Here is a 27,553-nt window from a genome sequence, read left to right as displayed (position 1 = left end):
CGTCCACCCTGGAACGGCTTGGATAGTGACGTGGTGATCACTGTACCAAGACAGGCTGTACCAAGACTGTACCAAGACAGGCTGAGGAATAGTTTGGAGGAACTTCCATACTAATCCCTGGAGAAACCTCCGCATTCTTGGACAATTTTTTGAAGAATTTGCTAGTACTTTTGAAAGAATTCTTGAAGAAACTTTCCGAAGAAATCATGAAGGAATTTTTGCAAGAACTTCTGTAGAAAATCTTGGAGAAACTTCTGGAGGAATTCTTGGAGGAACTTCCGGAAGAATTCCTGTAGGAGCTTCCGGAGAAATTCCTGGAGGACCTTCCGCAGGAATTCCTGGGGGACCTTCCGCAGGAATTCCTGTGGGAACTTTCGGAGGAATTCCTGTGGGAACTTCCGCAGGAATTCCTGTGGGAACTTCCGCAGGAATTCCTGGGGGAACTTCCGTAGGAATTTCTGAAGGAACATCCACAGGAATTCCAGGAGAAACTTTCGCAGGAATACCTAGAGGATTTTCCGCAGGAATTCCTAGAGGAACTTCTGCAGGAATTCCTGGAGGAACTTCCGGAGGAATCCCTGGAGGAACTTCCGGAGGAATTTCGGCAAGAATTCTTGGAGGAACTTCCGCAGGAATTCTTGGAGGAACTTTCGCAGGAATTCGTGGAGAAACTTCCGCAGGAATTCCTGGAGCAACTTGCGGAGGAATTCCTGGAGAAACTTCCGGAGGAATTCCTGGAGAAACTTCCGGAGGAATTCCTAAAGGAACTACCGAAGGAATTGCTGGAAAAACTTCCGGAGAAATTCTTGGAGGAACTTCAGGAGGAATTCCTGAATGAACTTCCGCAGAAATTAATGGAGGATCTTCCGCAGGTATTCCTGGATGAAATTCCGCAGGAATTCCTGGAGGAAGTTCCGGAGGAATTCCTGGAGGAACTTCCGGAGGACTTTCTGCAGGAACTTCCGCAGGAATTTCTAGAGGAACTTCCGCAGGAATTCCTGGATGAACTTCTACAGGAATTCCTGGAGGAACTACCGCAGGAATTCCTGGAGGAACTTTAGTAGGAATTTCTGGAGGAACTTCCGCAGGAATTCATGGAGGAACTTCCGCAGGAATTCCTGGAGGAACTTCCGCTAGAATTCCAGGAGAAACTTCTGCAAGAATTCCTGGAGGAACTTCCACAGGAATTCCTGGAGGAACGTCTACAGGAATTTCTGGGGGAACTTCCGCAGGAATTCCTAGAGAAACTTCCTGAGGAACTCCTGGAGAAACTTCCAGAGGAATTCCTGGAGGAACTTCCGAACTTCTTTCTATCCGTGTAGGCCTGATCCATCGTTGCGGACTACGTAGATCACGACGCATTGAAGTACCGTTGTCGGATCGTCGTACCTTCGCTTTACCCCGTCCAGAATCTCTGGACTGACCTCGGCTTTCAACCGATCGACAGTGTTTTCTTACCCAGGAATTCGTGATCGAAAATGTTTTGACCTTGAAAAGCTGATTTTAAAGGCTAAATGACTTCGGAGAAAAGTTTCAGTATGCTAAGCTCCATATTTTAGTTTTTTTTTTGGTTAATCCCCCCTAAAAGTGAGATGGAAATTCTCTTTCCTCCAATTATAAAGATACATCATTGGTGTCCTCGAGGAAGTTGTAGAAAAAGTTTCTACGAAAAATATTGCTATATAAACTTTATTTCTATCTGCTATAGAAGTCGAGATATGGGTCGTTATTTATGAACGACCACCAAAAATCAGGTTTTTCACGATACTTTCGTCAATATATTTTTTAGATTTTTCAAATGTTCTACACACTTAATTTTATTCTCCAAGATCTCAGCATTTTTTGTTTGTTTACCCGAGGTGGGCACCGCTGAGTTTCAGTAAACATGATTTTTGCCGAGACCTCAGTAAAAGTGACGTTTCGGTTGGTAAGATACAGTAAATATTTTGCTGAGAATCTGTAATAAACAAAATTTTCTGCTGAAGTTCAGTTCTGAAATGAGCTACAGCGGTGCCCGATTTTGCCGAGCTCGAAAAAGAAAAACTTAGTGTGTACAAAGATGTCCGTCGCGATAAAAAACATGAACCTTTCTGTGCTGAATTAGAAGTATTGAGTATTTCTTGACAACGAAGTAAACACGACTATCTGTCGCAAAATTAGTCTGAAGAATGATCGTTGTTCCAAACATTTTGTGTTTTTCAGTAATTCACAGCATACTCTGATTTTTTAAAAACTAAAATCATGATTGTTTACTTAGCATGTTTTTTAAGATTATTTATCATAAAACATTTACATATCAATTATTGAACATCATATTCTCTACACTTTCCAGGACAGTTTCTTTTTATTTCTACACTGAAAATAATCAACACGCTCATCCAATGTTCTTTTACACGTAGATCTAACGTGTTTTATTACCTACTAGTTTCACTAGTAAACCACGTTAGTTTGAATGCTTCTTCCCATGTGCGTCTAACGTGTTTCATTATTTTTCATTTTGACTAACAATCCACGTTAAATTCATCGGAAATAGTTCAGAATCGATACCACTTGCCAATCCTGTTCATTTTAACGTGTTTTAAACATCGATTTCTTTAGGTTCATTATACTGAACCCCTTGTCAAGCATGGTGAGAAAAACTTTGTGCTGTCATATTTACAACACAGTTCAGCGTGGTTCAAACGGTTAGAACGGCAACGGAGATGAATTTCACAAAAGGTAAGTTCAAGGCCTAGTCTTTTCTTAATACTTAATACTTAATAATTAAATTTATAGCTACAAGCGACCAGCTGTTCGTATGTTCCAGCCGCATGGAACAGGTTTTTGGCAGCAGGATGTAGACGACATTCCATATAAATGCCTATAAATGCCACCATTGGATTACTTTGTGCACACTAGTCGGATATTTAGTTCTCGATGCAATAATAAATTATTTTATAAAGTAAATTCTAAAAGGCGTTTAATTAATGTTTGTAGATAGTTTGCATTTAGAAGTGGATGAAAAAGGCACGGTACCCATTTTTGACGTCTCCCCCCCAAAAGCAATCCATAATGATTTAACGTGTTTTTCATGTTTATTCTTCTAGTAGTTCAAATGAATCAATCGTTTTGGATTTTGACATTTGCAACTGGAATTACACGTTAATTTAGTATGAAACTCAACTAGTGAAGATTCACGTGTGGAACCAGTAGTATGAGCGTGTATAATATTTTCAGTGAATACAGACGAAGGTATTGACGATTTTCGGTTCAATAGTTATATTTTTTTCCAAGTTTAGTCGAGATTTTTACATGAGAAAAAAATCTGTAAATCCGTCGGGCATTTGTTGTTTATCTGTTGAAGGAATGAAGAAAATCTATTCAACCGTTTCTTAGTTATGCGGGATACAGACTAATTAATTTTTATATATAACAAGAAGAAGACGAAAAAAATATCCATACGGTACATACGGCAATCTACGTCACATATATGTTGCAATGCAACCTTTAGTGCTAGAGTTATACTTTCATTCACCTAATTGAAACTCTGCCCCATTCTACCAATAATGTATGCAGTTAATGTCAAAATGTTCATTTTTTAAACAAAAAATCGTAAATAACTTCGTCAATAAAGAAGAAACTGTTTTCGAAAGGTTCATGTTTTTTTATCGTGACGGAGATCTTTGTAGAACATTTGAAAATTCTTAAAAATATATTGACGAAAGTATCGAAAATCCTGATTTTTGGTGGTCGTTCATAAATAACGACCCATATCTCGACTTCTATAGCAGATAGAAATAAAATTTATATAGCAATAATTTTTAAATAAACTTTTTCTACAATTTTCTCGAAGACACCAATGATGTATCTTCAAAATTGGAGGAATAAGAATTACCATCTGACTTTCAGGGGGATCAATAAGAAAAAATTTTTTTTTCCTGAATATGGAGCTTAACATACTGAAACTTTTCTCCGAAGTCACTGAGCCTCTAAAATCAACTTTTCAAGGCCAAAACATTTTCGATCACAAATTCCTGGGTTAGAACACTTGAGAAAGCTCTTCGGATGTTCATCTGGAAACGCCAAGGAGATGGAAGAGTGGGGTGGATTACTCATATGAACTTCAACTGGATCGGGACGTCGTTTCATCGGCGAAAAACTGTTTAATAGCTTCTGCAGACTGAAACTATACAAATGAACATTTCATTAAACAATAATGATTTGGTCCAAGACTGAAAATTACTTAAATGTTATCATGAGTAAAGCTTAAAAGCAGTGTAATCAGTAACTTTATATGAATGTCCCGTTACGCTGGGATATGGATACTCTGAAGTAGTGCGTAACGGTGTAAATCCGGTCATATCGCCAGGCTTGGTATAACACTGAAGCTGACAATATGACGTTCCTAACCCCGAATCCCAAGGTGTCAGGCGACCCGTGCTGAGGGGATGAATGTCCTGGTGGGTGAAACAATTAGCCAGGCAGTTAACGGAGCATGTAATGCTGGGTAGACACTTTTCGTGTTGCATTACGGAGTAAGATCTACCACACTGTTCTCTAGTTCTTACTATTCTTGTTAATAATTATGAGTGATGGTCGGAAGAGTATGGAACGACTATAATTTGCTTTTAGATGACCCATTTGGATGGAGTCAATGCACAGTGGCTAAAACCGTGTTTTAAGCGCGTTTAATTAATATCACCTTTATTATGCAATTTAGCGTAACGGTCTCTTCGAGACATTTGATCAGTAAGTAAATGCGCTTCTTTGAAGGTATTTAGCTTACTGATCAATCCCCCTATAAGTGAGATAAAAATTTTGTTTTTTCTGCTTTACAATGGACAAGGTTAATGTTTTCACAAAAGTTGTAGTAAAAGTTCTCCTGAAAAACTTTGTCGAAGACACCGAGTTCGTAATTTCATTACTTTTGAAGATTTGTTACGTTTTATTCCGACAACCCCCTAAAAATGGTTTTTCCATCATAGCTTTTTTATTTTCAATTCTACATTTTTTGCATGTTCTAGAAAGTTAAAGATAATAACAAAATACGTCGTTTGGTGGTAATTGCACCTTAAAAACTTGAAAAATAAAAAAGTTATAACAGTTTTAATGGATTTTTTAGTCATATTTGATGTAGTTGTAACTAAGTATAGGGCAAATTGTGGCAAACAATCTCATACGCATATCAAAGTACAAGTAATGGACTTTAATTTAATACTTAAATTGTCGAGTTGTAAGCGAATGTAAGACATGTTTGAACAAATAATTTTTATTGCAATATTAGAAGTGTATTAATGAAAATGCATTCAAGAAGTTGCTTTGCTTATTTAAGATACTGCACAAAATCATTTTAAAGCATTCAATTCGCTAATTGCTGTCGCTATTTCCACTGCCACTATTGTCTGTGTTTATGCTGCTATTTGAAAAGTTCTTAAGAAGAGTTTTTGCGTCCTCCGAAAACGAATATTTCGCTTTTTTGGGCCATCCGCGAATACTACTTATTAACGGATCAGATGAAACGAGTAGCATATTCAAAACATGATGGTTTGTTGCTTGTCTATTGCTTGTTGAGTTCTCGATATCTGCTTACCGGATAAACTATGTAAATAATATGCTCATATCGAAGAAATAGTAAGAAAATTACCTTTTCCAATCTTTGTTTCTGGCTTCCTGCACAGACAGTTGACCAATCGGCACCAAGCAGATATCGAGAACTCAGCACCGGAAAAATTTCAAGACAAGCAATGGACCGTGATGTTTTGGATATGCTACTCGTTTCATCTGAACCGTTTATAAATAGAACTCGTGGATGGCCCATAAAAAGCGATATATTCGTTTTCAGAGGACGCAAAAACTCTTCTGAAAAGGAGAACTTTTCATATAGCAGCATAAACAAAGACAATAGTGACAGTGAAAATAGCTACAGCGATTAGCGAATTTAATGCTTTAAAATTATTTTGTGTAGTATAATACAATTAATACACTTCTAATATAGCAATAAAAGTTATTTGTTCAAACATGTTTTACATTCGCTTACAACTCGAGAGTTTAGGTATCAAATTAAAGTCCATTACTTGTACTTTGATATGCGTATGATATTGTTTGCCACAATTTGCCCCATACTTAGTTACAACTACATCAAATATGACTAAAAAATCCATTAAAACTGTTATAAATTTTTTATTTTTAAGGTGCAATTACCACCAAACGACGTATTTTGTTATTATCTATAACCTTCTAGAACATGCAAAAAATGTAGAATTGAAAATAAAAAAGCTATGATGGAAAAACCACTTTAAGGAGGTTGTCGGAATAAAACGTAACAAATCTTCAAAAGTAATGAAATTACGAACTCGGTGTCTTCGACAAAGTTTTTCAGGAGAACTTTTACTACAACTTTTGTGAAGACATTAACCTTGTCCATTGTAAAGCAGAAAAAAGAAAATTTTTATCTCACTTTTAGGGGGATTGATCAGTAAGCTAAATACCTTCAAAGAAGCGCATTTACTTACTGATCAAATGTCTCGAAGAGACCATTAAGCTAACTTGCATTATAAAGGTGATATTAATTAAACGCGCTTAAAACACGGTTTTAGCCACTGTGCAATGGAGTAAATTCTAAAAACGTAACTCAATCTTAGGCTGGTTCTCGAAGCTGATGACATGAATATCCAAGCTCTAAAGCGCTGATTAATTAGGAAAGAAGCGGATACGAATTTGGTGGATCTGCTGAACCCTCTGATTGATTAGAGCTTTTTTTTTTTGTCTTTATTAAGGAGACTTTCAGCCCTAGGCTGGCTCGTCTCCGAGATTAGAGCTCTGTGTAAAGGTGAGATTCGGAAATGCCAAACGCAATGAAATAAGATCTCTATACAAAAACGAATTCGGAACTCATAAGAAGAACCAAAAATATGTTTGAACTTCAGTACCGATGCATGGCCAAAATCAGTATTGTCCCACTTATTGTTGAGCCGAAACTGATTGAGGGGCGCGCCTTTGAGAGTTGGTATAAGCCAGTCGAAGGGTATAAATAGCGGTACCTTAATCTAAAGAGGCCTTACATTAAGCTTGAGAAATATATGAATAAAAAATGACTACTTCATTTCTTCTCAAAAGAAATGGAGCAGAAAGACATGCACTAAACAAATGACACGGGTATACTACAAAAGTTCAATGAAATGGAGTAGTTCATCCCGAACAAAAAAAACTTTATATGAATGATGTTTGTGAATGCCCGAATGTCCAACTATCATTCAATTTTAAATGTGTATCAAAGACTGCCTTAAGGTAGCCGTACACCTCGGGAATTTGATCCGCGGATTTTTTCCCCATGCATTTTTGCATATGCGATGTTTTCGGGATTTGAACACGGAAAATCAAAATCCCAGCCCCCTTTAAAATACACGGGGACCAAATTCCGGCGGAAAATTTTCCAGCGGATTTTGAGCCCCGTGTATTTTAAATGGGGCCGGGATTTTGATTTTCCGTGTCCAAATTCCGATAACATCGCATATGCAAAAATGCATGGGGAAAAAATCCGCGAACCAAATTCCCGAGGTGTGAGGCTACCTTAAGGTAGCCTCACATGTCGGGAATTTGGTCCGCGGAATTTATGCCCATGCATTTTTGCATATGCGATGTTTTCGGGATTTGGGCACGGAAAATCAAAATCCCGGCCCCATTCAAAATGCGGCGGGAAATTTTCTCGAGGTTTAAATTAGCCTTTAACGGCAATGATGTGGCCATTTACTAAACGATATCCACAATGAAGAAAATATTTTTTGTATTACTAGCTGATACACAAATCATCACATATGGCTACAGCGCTTAGGGCTAACAGCCCTAATCAACGATCGTGGTCATCAGCCCATCACCCATGCAAGGAAGTCTGTTGCGGTTTTTTCCCTTCGACCATCGACTAGCGACAGCTCCACCAGGATGCTTTAGCCTGATAACCTTGAAATCCACTTTTTATCCGCGCACTACCGCGCTTTCATTCTATTGTCCACGGTAAATACGTTTACCGTAGTCACTTCCACTATCCTGAACCGGTTTAGAGCCGCTTTGAAAGTGAAAAATAACATAAATATTTGCGGTATTCGATTCACGGTCGCGGCGCGGCGTTGGCGGTTAGTTCATTGTCCAGACGACCACAGACGAAACAGATGATGAAACCACGCGACAAAAGCGGAAGACGCGGAAATGTGACGACACTGCATTGTGCGCTCATCATGACGACGACGACGCGACGCGACGGTCAAGCCGGTGCGAATCGCTTTGGTTTGGTGCCATTGATAGTTATCAATGGTAGACAGCGAAACATTGCACTTACCGCGAGACGGTGCACCGAGTACTCAAAAAGGGTACAAATGGCAGTTTTTCCGTAAATAGTCTGAAATGATAAATGATATGTAATACATTTCGAAGCCAGAAAATATGTGACAATTCAGATTTAATTTATTTTAATGACCTTTTTCGTGATAGTAGCAATTCAAAGTGTTCTACGTTACTAGCTTAAAAATGTCAGAGTCAGTCTAAATTGCATTGCAATTATTAAGTGCATATGTATTCAAATTTATATATTACGGATTATTTCTTAAAAATACGATCAACCATGCAATGTATTGTTGTTGCTCTGATCATTTCTGAATGCATAATCAAATTAAGTCAGCTGTGCCACGCTTTTGCTATTTTTCTCTTTGTTAAGGTAGCCTCACACCTCGGGAATTTGATCCGCGGATTTTTTCCCCATGTATTTTTGCATATGCGATGTTTTCGGGATTTGGGCACGGAAAATCAAAATCCCGGCCCCATTTAAAATGCACGGGGACCAAAATCCGGCGGAAAATTTTCCCGAGGTGTAAGGTAGCCTTTAATCCCATTTGGTTGAACCGCATCATTGGTTATCATCACTTTTTATCATTTTACTGAAGATGATTCGAGTGATTGAATCGTATTTTGCATTCACAGTGAGAAGGGGCAACCAAGTTCATTGTGCTCTGTGCTCGTGTGAATAGCGTTTGAAATGTAGGTTCAGTTGATTAAATATCTAATGGGGGTGAGTGATGAAGCAATGCCAAGGTCGGTGGTAAACGTGGATCGAATGCGAACGTATCTTGATCGAATTATAACTACAGCGATTTTATATGCGAACATAAATTTTGGACATTATAAGTAGATCAGGTATGCATTTTTTTAAATAAATTAAATTAGAAGAAAATTGCATTACGTCATTATCAATTCAACACATGCCAGTCTGTTGCGAAATACGGAGAATGAGAACCAAAACGACGTAGATAAAAATGGAGCACCGTAATTTGGGGGCAAATTGATCACAGTAAATGCAAATGCAAAATATTACAAAACTACTTAACTACTAAATAAAAACAGTACCTCTAAGATCTCTTCCGGTTTGCATGATGAATATATGTACTATTTTTCAATTTCACATTTCTAAATGATCAAATAAAGAATACATACAAGCTGGGTGCTGCGGATAGAGCCGCTTTTCTGCGATCAAGCGAGCAGAGGGATATTTTGAAATCACTCACATAAACAAAATTATTTTGCAGTTACTTGGCTGTCAAACATTTCCCGCTCTTCGAATTTCTCTTTCCACGCTGCATGAGGGCGCACAAATGCGCTAGACTCTACATGACTTTACGATTGTTTACATACATTCATGCTCCAATCAGCTGCTGAATCTCGTGAAATTTCGTAACGAGTGCTTTTTAGTTGCATTCCCACTAATTTTCCACTCGAAATATAATATGAGAATATTTGTTACAAAGAATACAAAACTCAAACAAAGTTTATTTTTATTTTTTCCCAAAATAATAACAATACTTCTCAATATTAGATCAGAAACGAACATAACCACAATCTTCAATGTTTGGCTCCGGCACAATAGAAAATTTTGGCTTCAGTTTGACAACCAAATCGATTCTATCCGCACCACCCAGCATACAAGTATTAAGATTTACAGATAAGAAGTATTTTTGCCACCGAACAATTTGGCTCCAGTTTACAGTTTGTCACAAGATTCACAAACCAAATATTTAGCTTGATTAAAAGTGTGATATTAACACCTGGCGTCTGGTTGGTAGTTCAAATGTATCATCATTCACTTTTATGGTCTATGAGCACATGTTGACACTGTCCACTCCGCAATAATAAATCAAAATATCACTGTAGATAAGCCAACATCTATTAGCAGGTAAATATTTGGCTAGTTGATTAGCGAGTTGCATTTTACTGGTGAAGCGTTACACAAATGTTGCATTATGCAGAGCTGAATTGGAACGATGGGTGGAAATAATTATTATGCAGGATTTTAACTAATAACATAAAAATCATTATCTAGTAAGAGAATCCGTGAAAATGTTGATCAAACAACACTAACGAAACCCACGTCCAGACCTGGGACAGTACACGTTTTCTCTGGATTTGTATCAACGTAAGGATAATTAATAGGCGTCGTAAAATATTCTCGTTTGGAACGACTTTTTGTCAAACTGATTAAATTGTTTTATTCAGCTTTTTACGCTAGGTAGAGATAGTGTTGTGCAGTATCATTTTCAGGTGAAAATGATTTGTACTTTCATTAGAACATTTTTTAGATATGAAAAGTAAGCAAGTTGTCGCATTGAATCCTAAAGAGAATGAACAAGTTTCTCACTTATCATCTCTGTATACATATACGATATACAGCATTTTCGCAAGTTGTCATGATAGAGAACTGATTCAGGAGGCTATACCCCATGATAAATTTCTTTTAGAAAGCTCTAAATGCGGAGAGCACTGGCTCTGATGATGTATTTTCACTTGTTCTACACAGCTGTGCAGTAACCAACAGGAAATGGGCGAAAACAAAGCGAGAATCACCCTTTTTCTGTGGGGGCTGCCTATCCGATTTTGTTTTTTCGCACTTGTATACAAGTTTGATAAACTTTACTAGGGGAGAACGGTCCAAAATGCACCCCTGGGGCAAAATGGCCTCACTCATAAAATCACTCATATAATCTGTTGTAGTACATTTATGAACTAATATTACCATTACAATTCATAATTAGTTATCCATCATTGAGCTCCATTGGAAAAAATTAGCAAAATCCCTTCATATACACTCAAATTGAACGATTTGCTATTCTTCCACCACATCCGTAAGATTGTAGTTCAATCCAATAAGAAAAAACAAACAACCATGCGTTCACCATCATTTTACATGCAATTGACTCATTTTAGACCACCATTCGGGTGTTTTGCCCCAGGCCTATATTTAAAACATTTTTTAAATGCGTTAGAAAGTCATGAAAACCTTATTGTTTTGAATAGGAGATCATTGTGAAATGTAGCTGGGTTTGTAAATTTTGCACCTATACGTTGAAATGGTTGGGTATTTTTGTTTATATGGGCGAAAACATCGAAAAAGCTTAAGGGGTGCATTTTGGACCGTTCTCCCCTATCATGGCTTGTTATGTTTCGGAACAGTTTTTGCCTCTCTTTTATCGTTGTTCTTTATCTATTGAGAGCGATTTCTGCAAACCCTGCGCATGTCATAACTTTTCAACAGAACAAAGAATTTTTGAAAAAAAAAAACGTTTTTTACCATCGTTGGGTAGGAATGGAATATTGTTCAATAATGGCATCAGTTATGTAGCGATTGCTGGCTAAACTATTATCATCTTTTAAATAATTTTTAATATTTGAATGTCAGATCAATTATAAGAATAGGAAAATAATACAAGTATTATCAAGAATCTAAGCGGATCTTCTTAGTCGTGCGGCAAAATGCGTGTCTTCAAAGCAAGACCTGGGTGGCTGGGTTCGAATCCCGGTGCCGGTCTAGACAATTTTCCGGTTGGAAATTGTCTTGGCATAGAAACCTCGCAGTTTATAACTGTTTATAACATTTAGGTTTGGGTGGTATCAATATGAAAAACCCAGTAAGGGTAGGGTGACCATATGGTATCCTAAAGGAGGACATGTCCTCCTTTTGCGATAAAAATCGGATGTCCTCCTTTTGGGCTGAAATGTCCTCCTTTTTGTACATTTTGAGGAAACAATCAACAGTGCTAGACATTAATTTCTGGAGAGTTTTTTTTCTTCTAGTTATCGCTGAAGAAAATATTACAACAAGGATCCATTCGTAAGTAAATCATACGGTTGTAAATATACACTTGCGTTTGATTCCTTTCCTACTTGCAACCCTTTCCAAATCAATGTTAATAAACCAAACATTAGATAAGTGTATTTGAAGATGTTTTGAAATGTTTTGAAATAATAGTTTGATAATTTCATGAAATTGTGAATAATGGGCTATGAATAAATTGATTCAAATGCTTCTCAAGGTGTGGTGCGAGAAAGCATACATTGAATGATTAAATCTTATTTCGATCGAAACACATGGTACGTGTCCTCAAAATAAGTCTAAAGAAATCTTAAAATGGTCACCTGTCATAAGTCGAGTTGAATACTATTCCATTTAATTCCACCGCAACGGTCCCATAACAGGTAAATACATTCCACTAAAAGAGCTTGATAAAATGTGTTGGAGGAAACATGGGACTCAAACTTATGACCCCATTGCAAAGATGGATGCAAGTCAACGATGTTCTCTAATCAAACATAAAGTTCCAATACCCCGCAAATCTTCAAAATCGTCATGAAAATCTTCGTAGTTGTATCCAGCTTAAAAACATTTTTGAATTTCTACGAACAACTATTGAAAGCATCGTGGTCATGGTGTACGCCGTGCTTAGGTGCATTCGCATGTCATGAACTTGTTGGTATTCAAGGAATAATCTCCGCTGGTTATTTGGGTGCCTTAAATAATATACAATCAGTTGTTTATTGCTCAACGTTGCGATGTATGCGATGGTTAAGTCATTCGAAAAATAATAATATTTCAGATTTTCCTATTATAATTCTGTGCATTGCTGCCTAAAATAAATGCTCAGCATAAATATTGATACACCAAACATTTGTGTACCATTATTCAGATAGGTTGAAACTTGTTTGATAGAATCTCACTATAAAGATGGTGAGTTCGTTCTTTTTTTTTTAATAAATTTGTATGTCGTATTTCACTTGACGCCCCGAAAAATCAGTAAATTTAATAGGGGGAATGACGGCTTTGGCAGGTTTTGTTCTATTATTGGCAGGGGGTTTTTTTATGACTGACTATGCTGAAATTTGGCATAAACATTCTTTGCATATCAAAGAATATTGTGGCCAAATTTCATATAATTTGGTCGACAAAAACCCCCCTGCCAATAATAGAACAAAACCTGCCAAAGCCGTCTTTCCCCCTATCAAATAAAGGAAATTTTCGGTTTGGTAATTTCTTCCACATGTCCTCCTTTTTCAAACAAATGTCCTCCTTTTTGGCACGATTTGAAAGAATTGTCCTCCTTTGTAAAATTTTCATATGGTCACCCTAAGTAAGGGGGGCTTGGGGAGGAGCTTCTGAATATTTTTACCCCATACCATATCGACAGGGTACCCGGGTACCCACGTTTTTGGTATGACCATAACTTCGTCAGTTTTCAATCGATTTGAACGGTTTCATTTGCTATGGATTCAGAAATTCATCCTTTATCCATATAGATCCATGCCCTATATAACCGTTTCGGATTAGCTGTTTACCGGAATTCCGGATTTGCTAGACCATGTCTCTAAAATGAAAAGTTGATGCTATAGAAATCAAATGATGATTTCTTTTTCCTGAGTTACTGAGAAAATTCGAGAATTGTGACTTCACAACGAATTAGAACCACGTGATCATTTGGTCTCGGAACGGACATCCTGGAATAGGATCTTGTGGGCCCTATAGTGGCCACAAATTCATTTAGAAAAAACCCTGGCAATATGGGTATCAAAATTCTTGGAATTGTTTTGGAAGCATAATTTCCAAGTAGTTGAGACCATAGGATGGATGACAACCGGAACGGTCATCTTGGAACAGGTTTCCGTGGGGCCTAAAGTGGCTACAAACTCTTTTAGAAGAATCATCAAAATTCTTGGAATGAATCGCCTACTTTGAGCGTGCTTACAACGGTGCTTACAAAAAATAGAAGCCTAAGAACAGATTTATACTTGATATGGAAATGCTAATATCATCTTCCAAACTTGGACGTACATGTTCATGATAGCATTAGAGGCGAAGGTATAGAATTGATAGTTCCCGTTAGGATACGGCAGGCATGAAGAATGTTTTTATAGAAGTCGATTTGAAAGCGAGCGGAGGGCAATATTTATGATGGCATATATCACACGACCTTCCTTCTGCCAAGCTCCCGTATGAAGGGGGAGGGAAGAATATCAGTGTGGAAACTGATATATCTCCACTGGCAAAAGGAAGGTGGTTTGACTTGCTCATATGCCATCGCGTGCGGAAGGATTTGCTATCGACGAGTACTGTCTCCAAATTTCTAATATGACATCAGCATTTAGTCGAATAGGATTTTTATTGCACAGTTCTATTTTCTCATTGCGTCCGTCTCGTCGCAACCAACTTGGCTGCCTCGGAGAGAACAAAGCAGAGAAAGGCACTGCTGCTGTACCGTCGACCAATAACAGCTGAGTTGATGGATGCCCCCACCAAGGGTAGTACACTAAATTAATGATTTCGTGTGTGTTACTTCTACGTGAACGTGAGTTGCGTGCTCTTGCCTACGCAATGCGGTCGGGTCTGAGCTTGACGACCGACTGGCAAATAGCTTACACAACCTCACTTGATCAGTACCGTTGCTGATGAAGAATGTGTATAGCCGCCAGACATTCTAAATACTCACGCTCCTCTAATGTGGACGTGTACAATACACATGTGGAAGTATTGGCTTGAGAAATGGATTGCGAGTGATTTGACTATGCGTCCAATTTGGGAATCTCGAGCTCGTTCAGTAGCCGCTAGGGTGCGAAGGCCGACGGAGGTCCTTCGTAGCTTAGTTGGTTAAAGCACCAGTCTAGCGTACTGTAGGGTCTTGGGTTCGAGTCCCATCGAAGGGAAAGTGGTTACCTCCAATACATTTTCCAAATCAATATCTTCCACATAACGTACATATTCACATATGAGTTTTCATAACATTGTAAATTAACGTCCAAGTCGGGTGGTTTAATCCCCGGAAATAGGCAATTACATTTGATTGAACCCATTCTAATGGTGGTTCGGGTTGAAAACTTTGTTCATAAAACAGGAATATTGGATTTGCTTTTCGGGTTCATACATTGGATTTGAGTATCGGGTTGGAAAATCGTATTAAACGTAGGATTGAAATATTTGAATTAGAATGATTTTTAATATATGTGAATTGAGTACGGATATTGAATACTGGATTGTAACATTAGACTCGGTTGTAATTTAAAAAAATGCTATGTAAATAGTAGTTCATGAAAATCCCAAGTCAATGTTTTTTTTTCTCTTTTTTGGCGAGAGAAGAAGGGGAATGTGAGGGTGAGATATATTACAAAATGGGCAATCCACTGCCAGCGTGCATTGACAACAGATATGCAAGTATCATCCGTATAACTGTTCAGTTGCCGACATTTCATAGTGAATAGCAGGCCATGATTTTGCCTCTTTCCTCGTTGGGCAACGAACGGAGTTTTATTTTATCAGCAAACTTTGGTTTTATGCTATCGTATCCTAGTTTCTGCTCTGCCAATGGGAATATTTGAAAACCTAACTTGTCATATTGTTTTCGGGTTCTGATAAAGTCTTGTTGCGAAGTGCGTTTGTCAGTATCAATATTTGTTGACAACAAAGGGTCAGAGTCGAAGCGTGAATTCCCGGCGCCTTTGGTGAAGTCTTTTTTGGGCGTTCTTTTTTCACTAAGGAAAAATATGTGCAATATTCTACATCCAAATATTCTAAATTTCATCTAAAAGTAAGGTTAAACAGTTTAGTTGAATAAAGATGCTTCAAATAGCAAGCGGTTTTCCACCTAAAAAGAAAATTATTTTTTTACTTGTTTTCAGTATTTGCAAAATATGGTAAAATATGTATGAAGCTTTGCTGAGTCGTAGACATTTCTGGATATTCGTATGAAATCTATAAAAATGCAACCAGAATGGGCTGAAAGATCAATAAAATTGCTGAAAGTCCTTTTTTTAAAAATCATTTCAGCTCATTCTGTTCATAGCATCCTTGACTCAATTGAAAGAAGTGGCATACTAGAAAGTACATTACAGGTAAGAGGGATTTGAAAATCGCGACAAATTTTAAACAAATTTCATATGAAGCAATCCAACTTTGAAATGGATTGTTTGATGGTCCAGATGTCTGTCTGTAGTTTTGAGGCACTGTAATACACCCGATTATTTTTTACACGGATTATTTAGCATAGCATAGTTACGGTGTACTTCGTAGATTGGACACTCGTGATACTCATGTTTTTCTTTTGAAATTCTTATTTAGATTGCTATCAAAAATCAAGGTGGGTGTGGTCCTTGATTTCAATGTAGGATAAAAATCATAAAAGAATGAGGACTACTACTCCTGGCCACGCCCATCTTCACCGTAACTAGGGAAGGGAAGAAAGTGTTGATGTAGCACTTACTTAATTAGAGGCCCCCGACTCAGCGACACCCTCATAAGTACAACGGAGTTGCATATTGGGGAAGGTATTCGTTGGGTCAGGATTTGCTTCTAGCTGACAATGTAACCATGGTAGATCTCACACCATAACACACCACGCAAGGATGTCTACCCAGCGTTACGGGGGAGTTTAGAGGGAATTCGCGAACCAAGATTAAAAACCAACAAAAAGTAAATGTCTGAAATATTACAATGTTTGATAAATTGTGCGTTTTTATTGAGAAAGGATCAACTAAATTGGATGCTGATCTCAAATTGGAAATCATGGCTTTTCTTAACTCACTGGAGCAACAGTTTGATCGATATTTTACTGAGCTGGCTTAAGACGATACTTCTTTAGTTCACTGTCCGTTAGGGTGGCTCAAATTAGTATGGGAAAAACTTTTTACAATTTTTTTTGATGGGCCGCCCTCTTATTCGGTTCTATTTGATGCCTTGATGCTCTGGACAAAATTTCAGCCAAATCGGTCAACGTTTGGGCGGTGCTAAACTCGTTGGAAGTTTATATGCAAAAATGTATGCAGAAACATCCAAAAACAGTGAATTGCAGTTGGACGGCACAACTTACGATAAAGGACTATGATACTCATTCAGATCTTGAAGAATTTAATACAGAATGTTATGCAGAAAACCGCGAGAAGATTAAAGTTTGCCCGGCTAAGTTATTAGCATTTCTCTGTAGTGGGGTTCGAGCAAATTTCGTTTCTTTTACCTTTGAAAAGAAATAAATTCACCCCTACAACACTCCAGTAAAATGCTAATATCTTTGCCTAATAAACTCTAATCTTCTCGCGGTTTTCAGCATAACATTCTGTATTTAATTCTACAAGAACTGAATGAGTATCATGGTTCTTCATCGTAAGTTGTGCCGTCCAACTGCAAATCACTGTTTTTCGATGTTTCTGCATACATTTTTCCATATAAACTTTCAACGAGTTTAGCACCGCCCAAACGTTGACCGATTTGGCTGAAATTTTGTCCAGAGCATCAGGGCATCAAATAGAACCGAACAAGAGTGCGGCCCATCAAAAAATTTGAAAAAGTGTTTTTTGAGCCACCCTACTGTCCGTTTTTGTTTACATTGGACTTGGATGGCCTTCCCGATGAAATCGAGAATGAATAGGGGCAGTAGGGGCAATATGAGCCACTCTCATTTTCAGCTTATTGAACAAGTTTTATCATGTAAAAGTTAATATGTTATTTGGGAGAATGCTTGAGCTAGTTTTGATGTGCAATAAACGAAACATATTCCTTATCAGCGTTCCAAGCTTTAGAGATTCTAATACCGTTTGTTGGTACTTACCTATGCTAGAGTGGATCTTCAGATAAAGATAAAAGCGAGAAACAGAAACAGAGAAACAGAACATTGGTTACGATTTGAGATCGGCTTTATCAGACACGCAAACTAGTTTGCCGAAGCTTTATTTATTTATTACCACACTAAGGCCGGAGTGGCCTGTGCAGTACACAAAAGTCTTCTCCATTCAGCTCGGTCCATGGCTGCACGTCGCCAACAACGCAGTCTGCGGAGGGTCCGCAAATCGTCCTCCACCTGAACGATCCACCTTGCCTTCTGTGCACCTCGTCTTCTTGTTCCCGTCGGATCGTTGTCGAGAACCATTTTCACCGGATTACTGTCCGACATTCTGGCTACGTGTCCGGCCCACCGCAGCCGCAGCTGGTAGCACGAATTCAAGTACAAAAATCACGCTTTATGAATTTCTGCTGAAGAATGTCAAATTAGAATTATAAAAGATATCGAAATAAAATGACTTGAAAATACATATACAGTCACTCTCAAAATTGAGCGTACAGCATGGATTAGATGAATATATTCGAAAATTCCAAAGGAAATATAATTGTTGGCTCGGTTGTTTTTAATGCATTTCAATATTCATCCTTTCCTTCAATGTATGCGTCTAAAGTTCATTTATTTAAAAATAATCTCAAAATACGCCTATTAGATGTGACAAAATTGAGCGTATAGCGATTTTTTTTTTTTAATTCCTTATTATAAACTAGTTTATTTGTGGACGCAGTAGTGCCTGGGGCAAGTGTTTTTTTTTTAATATAAACGGTTCATTAACTACATTTAAAAAAAATCAAAAATTACAACGTCTGTTGTCTGTGATTTTTTTCATCATATGCTGTGTCTGGTTGTCTAAGGTTGTTGGTTTTGATTTCTGCATCTGATAGTAAAAAAAAAATTGAAGTAGCAAATATTTTATTTTTTTGTGAGAATTTCCCCGCGTGCTGCGTCTAGTTGGCTAGTCACCGGACAGACAAACAGGGCTATTAAATATAGTATACGATTAATGTATTTTAATATTGTTTTTTCATGATTATATTTATAATAATAAACATTCGCTACTTAAACATTCAATGTTTTGAAATTAAACCATGTTTTACTCAAAATGGCGAACAAGTAAGATGTATAAACAATGCTATTTAACTATTCAATGCTGCTGGGCACAATAGATGCTTTAAGATATGGATTTAACCGGCATCGTGTCTTATCAGGATGTCGACTCAAATTAGAGAATAAAATTCCCTGACTTTCCATGACTTTCCAGACCATTCCTCGAAAAATTCCAGGTATGAACAATGTTTTTGTTATTTTCTAAAAGCGTATGAAAATCTCTGCATGTGTGAATCCTTGAAGTCCATATGAGTACCTGAGCTACTGGAAGTCTTGTAACTTCTAGAAATAGAACATTAAGGATTTGTAGAATATCGTAGGTAATTCTGGTAATTCGCAAAGATTCAAGTAAATGCGCAGAACTCCTGAAAGATTTTTAAAATTCACATCGTTCCAAAATTGGCTCCAATTAATGTAATAAGTTTTCTGGTGCCTTCATCCACCATTGGGATTTCTCACGGACTATCTGGAGTCGCAATAGAACACCAAGAGTAAAGACGGACTTCTTGAAATCGTTGAAGTTTTCATTATCTTTCTGGAAATTTGTGTGAAATCTTGTATCTTTTGACACAACTCTTGAACTGTTTCCAAACAATTATGGAAGCTTCTAGAAATCCTTCTAATGCTGTTAAAAAATCTTACGGATAAGGTATTTTCGTGAACATCGAGAAACCTCCACGGCTCTCAAGTATACTTATGGAGCAAAAATTCTTATTTTTTTCTGTGGTGTTTATGGACTTCTAAAATAGTTACGGACTGCTTGCTATCTTCCAGATAATCAAGAATCTATGCAGCACTTACAGTAAGCCCAGCTAAACATTCTAACCACTGCAATACTTTAAATAATTTGGCATTAAATAAATAAAAAGCAATGGTCCCATGGAAAAATATCCAAAAAATAGGTCTAATGAATATCCATCGAGGATCTCCACGATAAAATCTATCGAGACAGCTTTTTAAATCCTTTGGGATTTTTGTATGTTTCAGTGAGAATTCTGTAATTTATGGACAAAATTCTCAAAGATCAACCTGAATATTCCCTGATGAAATTCTTTTATAAGCATCTAAAGCAGCGAATATAATACTGACACATTACCATTGACAACAACATTATCCTCCTCTTGCGCCCGAGCATGATTATGGAGTCTCGAGTAACGTTTAATTGAGACCATTGCCACCTACGTACATGAGGTAGACCATATGATGCTTTTATCCACTATCATTCTCTCTACATGACCACCTGGACGTGAGGATCGACTTTATAAGCCCATCATCAAATGTTTTAACCCTCTCCCGTCCATAGTGTCTGTGGAGCACAATCAAACTTTGCACCTTCTAACCTTCAACTAATTGTTTCAACAACAAAAAGTAATATTTGGCACACCTTTATGGTTTCATTAGACTGCAAATATAATCAATTTTGAGTACAAATAGTTGAACTATTGAAAACAATCAGTTCACTATTGATTTACAATCAAAAACTTTTTTTTTCGTTTTCCACTAATTTAAGCTATGCCAAATAACTTTTGTTCTAGCATTTTTTTTTCAAAGATGATTCCTTATTCCTATTGAAATCATCAAAAAAGTCGTAGGCGGAAAAGGGTTTAAATATTACCTACATATATTGCTGGTTACTAGTAGCAATTTAAATTTATCAAGATAGATCACATTAAATAAAATTTTCCAATATCATAAGTACATCAACATAATTGTATAAGAAATGACTCTCGCGATTGATGATTAAGTATTTGAACAAACTTTCAGAACTTCTTTTGTTTGATGGGAGCATGACTCAAACACTACTAAGGAAACTGCAAATAATTCAAAACGAATCCGACACAAAACCACTCAAACTAAATAATCTGAAATATTAAAGGGGACTTAAAAAAAACTATTTGGATCAGGTCTCAATCGCGACCATTTGAGCAACGCGGTTTTGGAACCCCAGTTATTTCTTCGAGAACAGCGAACAGTTTTAGTCTAGACTGCCAACGGCCACACAAAAAATAGTGATAGTGGAGGTGGTGGTCGACTGTAGCTGCCTCGGAGTATTGTTTATCGGCTATGCAGTCTGATGACCAGATGGAACGCTATATCAATTCTGATCCAAGATTTCAATACCGCTATTGGTCGTTTTTAAATGGATTAGAATTGGTTCAGAGTTTCATTGTCGTAAGTGTCCTTGGTTTAGTATGTTGCTCGAATTTAAAAAAAAATCACTATAAATTTTCAATATTGGGGTTTGTGATTTTTTCCCTGACCTCAATCAAAATTCCCTGACTTTCCCTGACTTTTCAGGTCCAAAATGAAATTCCCTGACTTTCCCTGACTTTCCAGGTTTTTCCAGGTAGTCGACACCCTGCTTATAGATGATAGATAATCGAAATCGAGCGAGACATACGATAAATTTGGGAAAATTCAGTCGGTAAATGATGAAAACAGATGTAAACATACATAGAAAACGACAAATGTTGGGAATGGCATATTTCAAATTAAGTGTAAATTTATTAAAAAGTCGATGTATAGGTAGCTTATAAGCTCAGGACACTCATAATTAATAATATTAATAAAAGAGCAGCACACGGATACATTATAAGATGTCATTTTATATTTGAAGACTCAGTCGTAGGAACAAATTTGGTTGAATCATTTAAATTCACCTAGATATCATTAAATAAGCTGCCGAACTCTTAAAAAAGTGTATTTTTACTCGCCACATGAAAATCATCCAATTGTATCCCTTATGGTAACAGATCGTGGAGTTTAATCCAAATTAAATTATGAAATTACGATTTTAGGCTATCTTTTCAATATTCAATCGAAAGTGCTCTACGGGGTTGAAAAGCTGTTTTTATATTCGGTACCTTTACATGCACCTTGTACTTTTAGAATTTGACTGTGAATGATTGGATTCAATAATATAACTCTTAATGATAGACCTGAGACAATAATCGAGCTTTAAAACAAATTTAAGGTAAAGACATACTAAATTTGAATTATGTCATTCATAACATTTGTTGTTTTCTCTGTATGTTTACATCTGTTTTCATCATTTACCGACTGAATTTTCCCAAACTAATCGTATGTCTCGCTTGATTTCGATTATCTATCATATATAAGATACGATGCCGGTGAAACATACAAATTAAAGTATCTATTTTGCCCAGCAGCATTGAATTGTTAAATAGCAATGTTTTTACCTCTCACTTGTTCGCCATTTTGACCAAAACATGGTTTAATTTGAAAAAAATTGAATGTTTACGTAGCGGATGTTTATTATTATAAATATAATCATGAAAAAACAATATTAAAATACATTGATCGTGTTTATAATAAGAAATTTAATAGAAAAAAATCGCTCAATTTTGTCACATCTAATAGGCGTATTTTGAGATTATTTCCAAATAAATAAACTTTAGAGAAAAAATTTCAACAATTTTATGTACGCATACATTGAAGGAAGGGATGAATATTGAAATGCATTAAAAACAACCGAGCCAACCATTTATTTTCCTTTGAAATTTTCGAATGTAGTCAACTAATCCATACTGTACGCTCAATTTTGAGAGTGACTGTAGGTTTGTTCTTAATTTCAGCATGACATATCCAGGGATAATTTTAAAAGGGGTTGTGATCCTGAAAAAGTTGGGAACCACTGCTTCAGATTATTATTTATTAGGAAGAGTCTTTCAGAAGCTTGGCGTCGGAAACAAGTTTAAACACGATGACAAATTAATTTTTTACATTCATACACACTATTTAATCGTCAGCTAAAAATCTCGCTGAATAATTCACTTTATTGCGCTCATAATCGTTTCACGTTTGGTTTAATCTCCGACGAATTTATTCACGAACAATGAAGAGCTATACAAAAGTCATGTTTTTAAAACGGTAAAGCACAGCCATCAACTACGCCTCACTAAAACCCAGCCAGCGCTCACATCCGTCAATATTTGCGAATTCAATTTTCTCTTTCTTTATTACGCTTAACATTAAATTCAATTATCTTTTTTTTCTCTCTGCCGTCCTCAATTCACAGCGTGAAGCCGTCCAACGTAACTCACCGCTAAAACATGCGCCAAGGTGGTCGGCTGGACCGATTCTGGATTGCACTGACGCGCAAGAAACGCAACGAAGATGACGGAAGCGACTCGCAGCTGGCCCGTGTCCTCTCGCTACTGGATCTAACCGGTCTGGGGGTGGGCAGTACCCTTGGTTTGGGGGTGTACGTTCTGGCCGGATCGGTGGCATACGAGCAAGCTGGCCCCGCCGTTGTTATTTCGTTCCTGGTGGCGGCCGTGGCCTCTGCCATTGCTGCCCTCTGCTACGCAGAATTTGCCGCCCGGGTACCGAAGGCCGGATCCGCTTACATCTACAGTTACGTCAGTATCGGCGAATTTGCGGCCTTTACGATCGGATGGAACCTTATTTTGGAATATGTCATAGGTGAGTTGACCACTGAAAGCCATTTCTAGATGTAAAGATAAAAATAGATATGCATTTTGCCGGAGCGTGACACACGTGCTAAATGTTCGATGCGACGATTGGCGATGATGATTGAGGAAACGGACAGCTGTGCGACTGTGCGCCGCGCGGTTGTTCACCGTGGACATTGACAATGAAAACAAGTTTCGCCACGGCTTTTGCCGTTGAAGTCTTTCGTTTGTATCGGAACTGTTTTTATTTTGATTGCGATGACCGCGCGAGGGGGTGAGATATTCAGTTATGGCACACTGGAGGGCATGTTTGTTTACTGGTTCGCCTCAGCACACAAAAAAAGTTCAATGAGAACAATTCAATAAAAATAGTTGAGAAGCAGAATTGAAAACTTTGTAAGTAAGTGATTTCATTTTTGTGTCTCATGGGCTTCAAAAATGCGCTGAACATATCCTATTCATAATATTTATCGGGATAAAGAACATTATAACATAGCATGGATAAAACGTAGATATAGACACACAGATAAATGAAAACAATGGTATTCAGCCCTTTCTTTTTGTTTTTTTTTTATCGATATCACTCGCGGTTTTCGGGAGCCTTTTTGTAATAATGTAAAGATTGTAAATTTCACTTATGAGTGGGATTACATATCAACAACGCCACCTAGAAGTAATACAGTAGAAAGTATGCAGGAAAATATACTTAGTCATTTTTTTCCATACAAACTTCAAGCTTGTTGTTTTACAGTAGCTTCTGGGAGCAGGTGGTATATGTATCAAAAAATGATTTTTTTCATATAAGTGTGGTAAATCTGTGGATATACATATATGAAGCCGTGGAGGTCCTCCGGTCCAAGGCTCCCTTATGTTGTTAGGCATCATGGCCGCTATTACGCAGACTGCATCTCGCTTTAGTTGTAAACGGTACGAGTGGGCTTCAATCAATCAACAATTACGGATCGCTGCAGTACACGTTAATTGGACGGCGGCGTTTTTGGCTTGAGTTTATTAGTGCGTTCTAGCTTGTGATGTTCGGCTACGTTCCAGGCCGGAGTACCCGTGGCACAAGGTGCTGGAGTGCCTCACTCAAAGTGGTCCCAGTACTACACGTACGATGTTCCTGGCAGTCTCTCAAAGTAGCGACTTGAAGGAAGCTCTGGAGGACAGCGGTCTGTAGCCAACCAATATCTGCCAAATCACCGGGCATGACAAATCCCAGACCAACTGTACCGTCGGTGCACCTCGCCACCGGCCAAGTCGCTAATTCAAATTTGTAGAAATCCACGGAAATTTCCGAAGAAATTCCGATAAACCAGTGGGACTTTCAATGATTTTCCCAAGTCCGCCCACGCTTGCTTGTCCCGTCTACATGAACGTTCCACTTCCTTCTCCAGAGCCGAGTATCGTTGACGGGCTAAGACTTTGGTTCCTCTGGTTTTTGTTCGCTCTATTGCCTTTGGCGTTGGATTCTCTTCGTTCCTCTATCTTCCTCTAGGTCTTATCGGTGATCCATTGTTTTCTCTTGGTGCGCAGTTCACGCAGATTATTCTCGCTGGTGGCGATGGAGGAATTCTTGATGGCGGTCCGTTGGTCCGTGGACGAAAATTATTTATTAAAAGAAAACCTAGTGAAGTGAGCAGTGAAAAATGAGAAATGTAAGAAGTGTGAAGAGGAAACTGAGTAATGAGAAGTGAGCAGTGAGCAATGAGTAGCGAGAAGTGAGTAGTGAGAATAAGAAATAAGAAATGTAAAATTAGAAGAGAAAAATGATAAATGAGTAGTGTAGTGAGAATGCGAGAAGTGAAAAGTGTGAAGGGAGTTACGAGGAGTGAGAAAAGAAAAGTGAAAAGTGACTAATGAGAAGTGAAAAATGTGAAGTAAGAAATGAGTTGCGAGAAGTGAAGAAAATAATAGTGAGAAATGGGAATCCATAATGAGAAGTAAGAAGAGTAAAGTGAGAAATGAGAAGTGAAGAAGTGAGAAGTGAAAAGTGAGCAGTGAAAATTGAGAAGTTTGAACGAGAAGTGAGAAATAGTCAGTAGTGAGATGGCCACCTCTCTCTCACTCACTCACTTTCTCTCACTAATCCGCTATCACCCACACTCACTTACCCACTCTCTCTTACTCACTCATTCACTTACTATCACTCACTCACTCACCTTACTCACTTTCGCTCATTCACTAACTCTCAATCACTCAATCGCACACGCACACTCGTTCTCATTCACTCGTTCACTCACTTACTCACTCACTCACTTTCACTCACTCAATCACTCCCTGCCACTCAATCACTAACTCTTACTCACTTTCTCTCAATCACTCATTCCTAGTCACTCACTCACTCACTATCATTTACTCCCATTCAATCAGTCACTCTTTCTCACTCTCTTTCACTCACGCACTCTTACTCACTCCATCAATCTCACACCCACTCATTTTCACTCACTTACTCAATCTCACACATACTCATTCTCATTAACTCACTAATTCTTACTCACTCACTCCCACTCAATAACTCACTCTTACTCTATCTAACTCACTCATTCTCATTCACTCACTCACTCTTACTTACTCTCACTCACTCACTCCCACTCAATCACTCACTCTTACTTACTCACTCTCTCTCATTCAAACACTCTCGCTCACTCACTCAATCTCACACCCACTCATTCTCACTCACTCAATCTCACACCCACTCATTCTCACTCACTCACTCTCACTCACACACTCTCGCTCACTCACTCAATCTCACACCCACTCATTCTCACTTACTCACTCAATCTCACACATACACACTCATTCTCACTCTCTCACCAATTCTCACCCACTCGCTTACTTTCACTCAATCTCTTGTTCACTCACTTAGGCATACACTCTCACTCACTTACTCACTCTCACTCACACGCTCACTCATTTTCTATTTCTCACTCTCCCACTCACTCTCTCCCTTTCTCTCGCTATATCTCCCTCTTCTCGCTTTCTTTCCCTCTTGTCGCTCGTATGTGTTTGTATAAAAAAAAATCCGAATCGAAACCCAGAAGTGTAAACAAAGGCACGGGCGCGGATACGCAGATTCTCAGAACCCGAAGCAAAATCCTGAAGTGTAAACCCAATCGCGGAAAATGTTTTTGACAATGGAGACTTATCGGCGGAAATTTTTTCCTGACAAAACCCGGAACAGAATCCCGCGGACACTGTAAGCTGTTTTGCAGATCGCAGCATCGGTTGGCGCATAACATTGAATTATAGTAAGGTTTCAGGTTAGTAAGGTAAGGTTCAATTATAGTAAGGTTCCATATTCTACATCTGGCAACGATTATCCTCTGACTTATCGGTTCCCACTTCATAAGCGCAGAGTGTGCCGGGGAGAGTGCTCACCTCGTAAACCAGAGTATAGTAGAATACGCTTGACGGCATTCTGTGTTCTCCAAAGTTTAGCCAACGAACTTCACTCTCAGGATCTCATGTTTCATGCGGCGTGCCTCATAGGAAAGTTGTACCAATGATCGTTCGGGATCAGTAGGTTGTTGGCCCAAGGTTCCCTATCCACCGGGATGGGGCTGCCAACTTATGTTTAGCCTCCGGGAAACCCGTAGCTATTGTGTGGTATTGGACAGGCTTATTAACATGCACAAACCTCACCATCAATACCATCCGAAATAATTGGTCTATTAGCCATCTCGGTGGGGAATAAGAGCAATGAAATTCTCTTTCGCTATGTTGAGGGGAAATATAAAAATATAGGTTAGGGTTCTTCCATAACATAATACCGAAATTGGCCTTCCCAGTCAAGACAAAATAGACTGGGGAGACTTGATCCCCTTTTCTGATTTCCGATGTATCACAGCTAAAAATAAATAAACATACGTGATTTCCACACAGACTCTCTAAGAAATATAGGATTTAGCTTTACTGATATATGACAGTCCTTAAATAATTGTTGTTATTGATACACAATCGATTTTTTGGAGTGCTGTCAAAAATCGATTTTCAAAATATTCGGGGGACATTGATCCTTCTCCTAGAACTTGCTTTGATAGAATAAGAGAGGTGGCCTCAGAATTTTTTAATATTTTTCCTTCGAAATACGCGGTATTTTTGAAATGCTATGCGTATACA

At 38.0% G+C, this 27,553-nt stretch overlaps 1 protein-coding gene across 1 annotated transcript in view; it reads left to right on the top strand.

Annotated features, from left to right (window-relative positions):
- LOC134225275 (cationic amino acid transporter 3-like) overlaps positions 1-27,553 on the top strand; it is a 141,251-nt gene that overhangs the window by 98,192 nt on the left and 15,506 nt on the right. Inside the window, exon 2 of the mRNA XM_062705216.1 lies at positions 23,035-23,441. Coding sequence (XP_062561200.1) covers positions 23,069-23,441 — 373 coding nt within the window. The 5' untranslated portion in view covers positions 23,035-23,068. The remainder of the gene's footprint in view (positions 1-23,034; positions 23,442-27,553) is intronic.

This window comes from Armigeres subalbatus, chromosome 3 (assembly GCF_024139115.2).
Source record: "Armigeres subalbatus isolate Guangzhou_Male chromosome 3, GZ_Asu_2, whole genome shotgun sequence".
Lineage (NCBI taxonomy): Eukaryota > Metazoa > Arthropoda > Insecta > Diptera > Culicidae > Armigeres > Armigeres subalbatus.
Note: the sequence above shows the minus strand (reverse complement) of the source record. Positions and strands in the feature narration are given on the sequence as shown.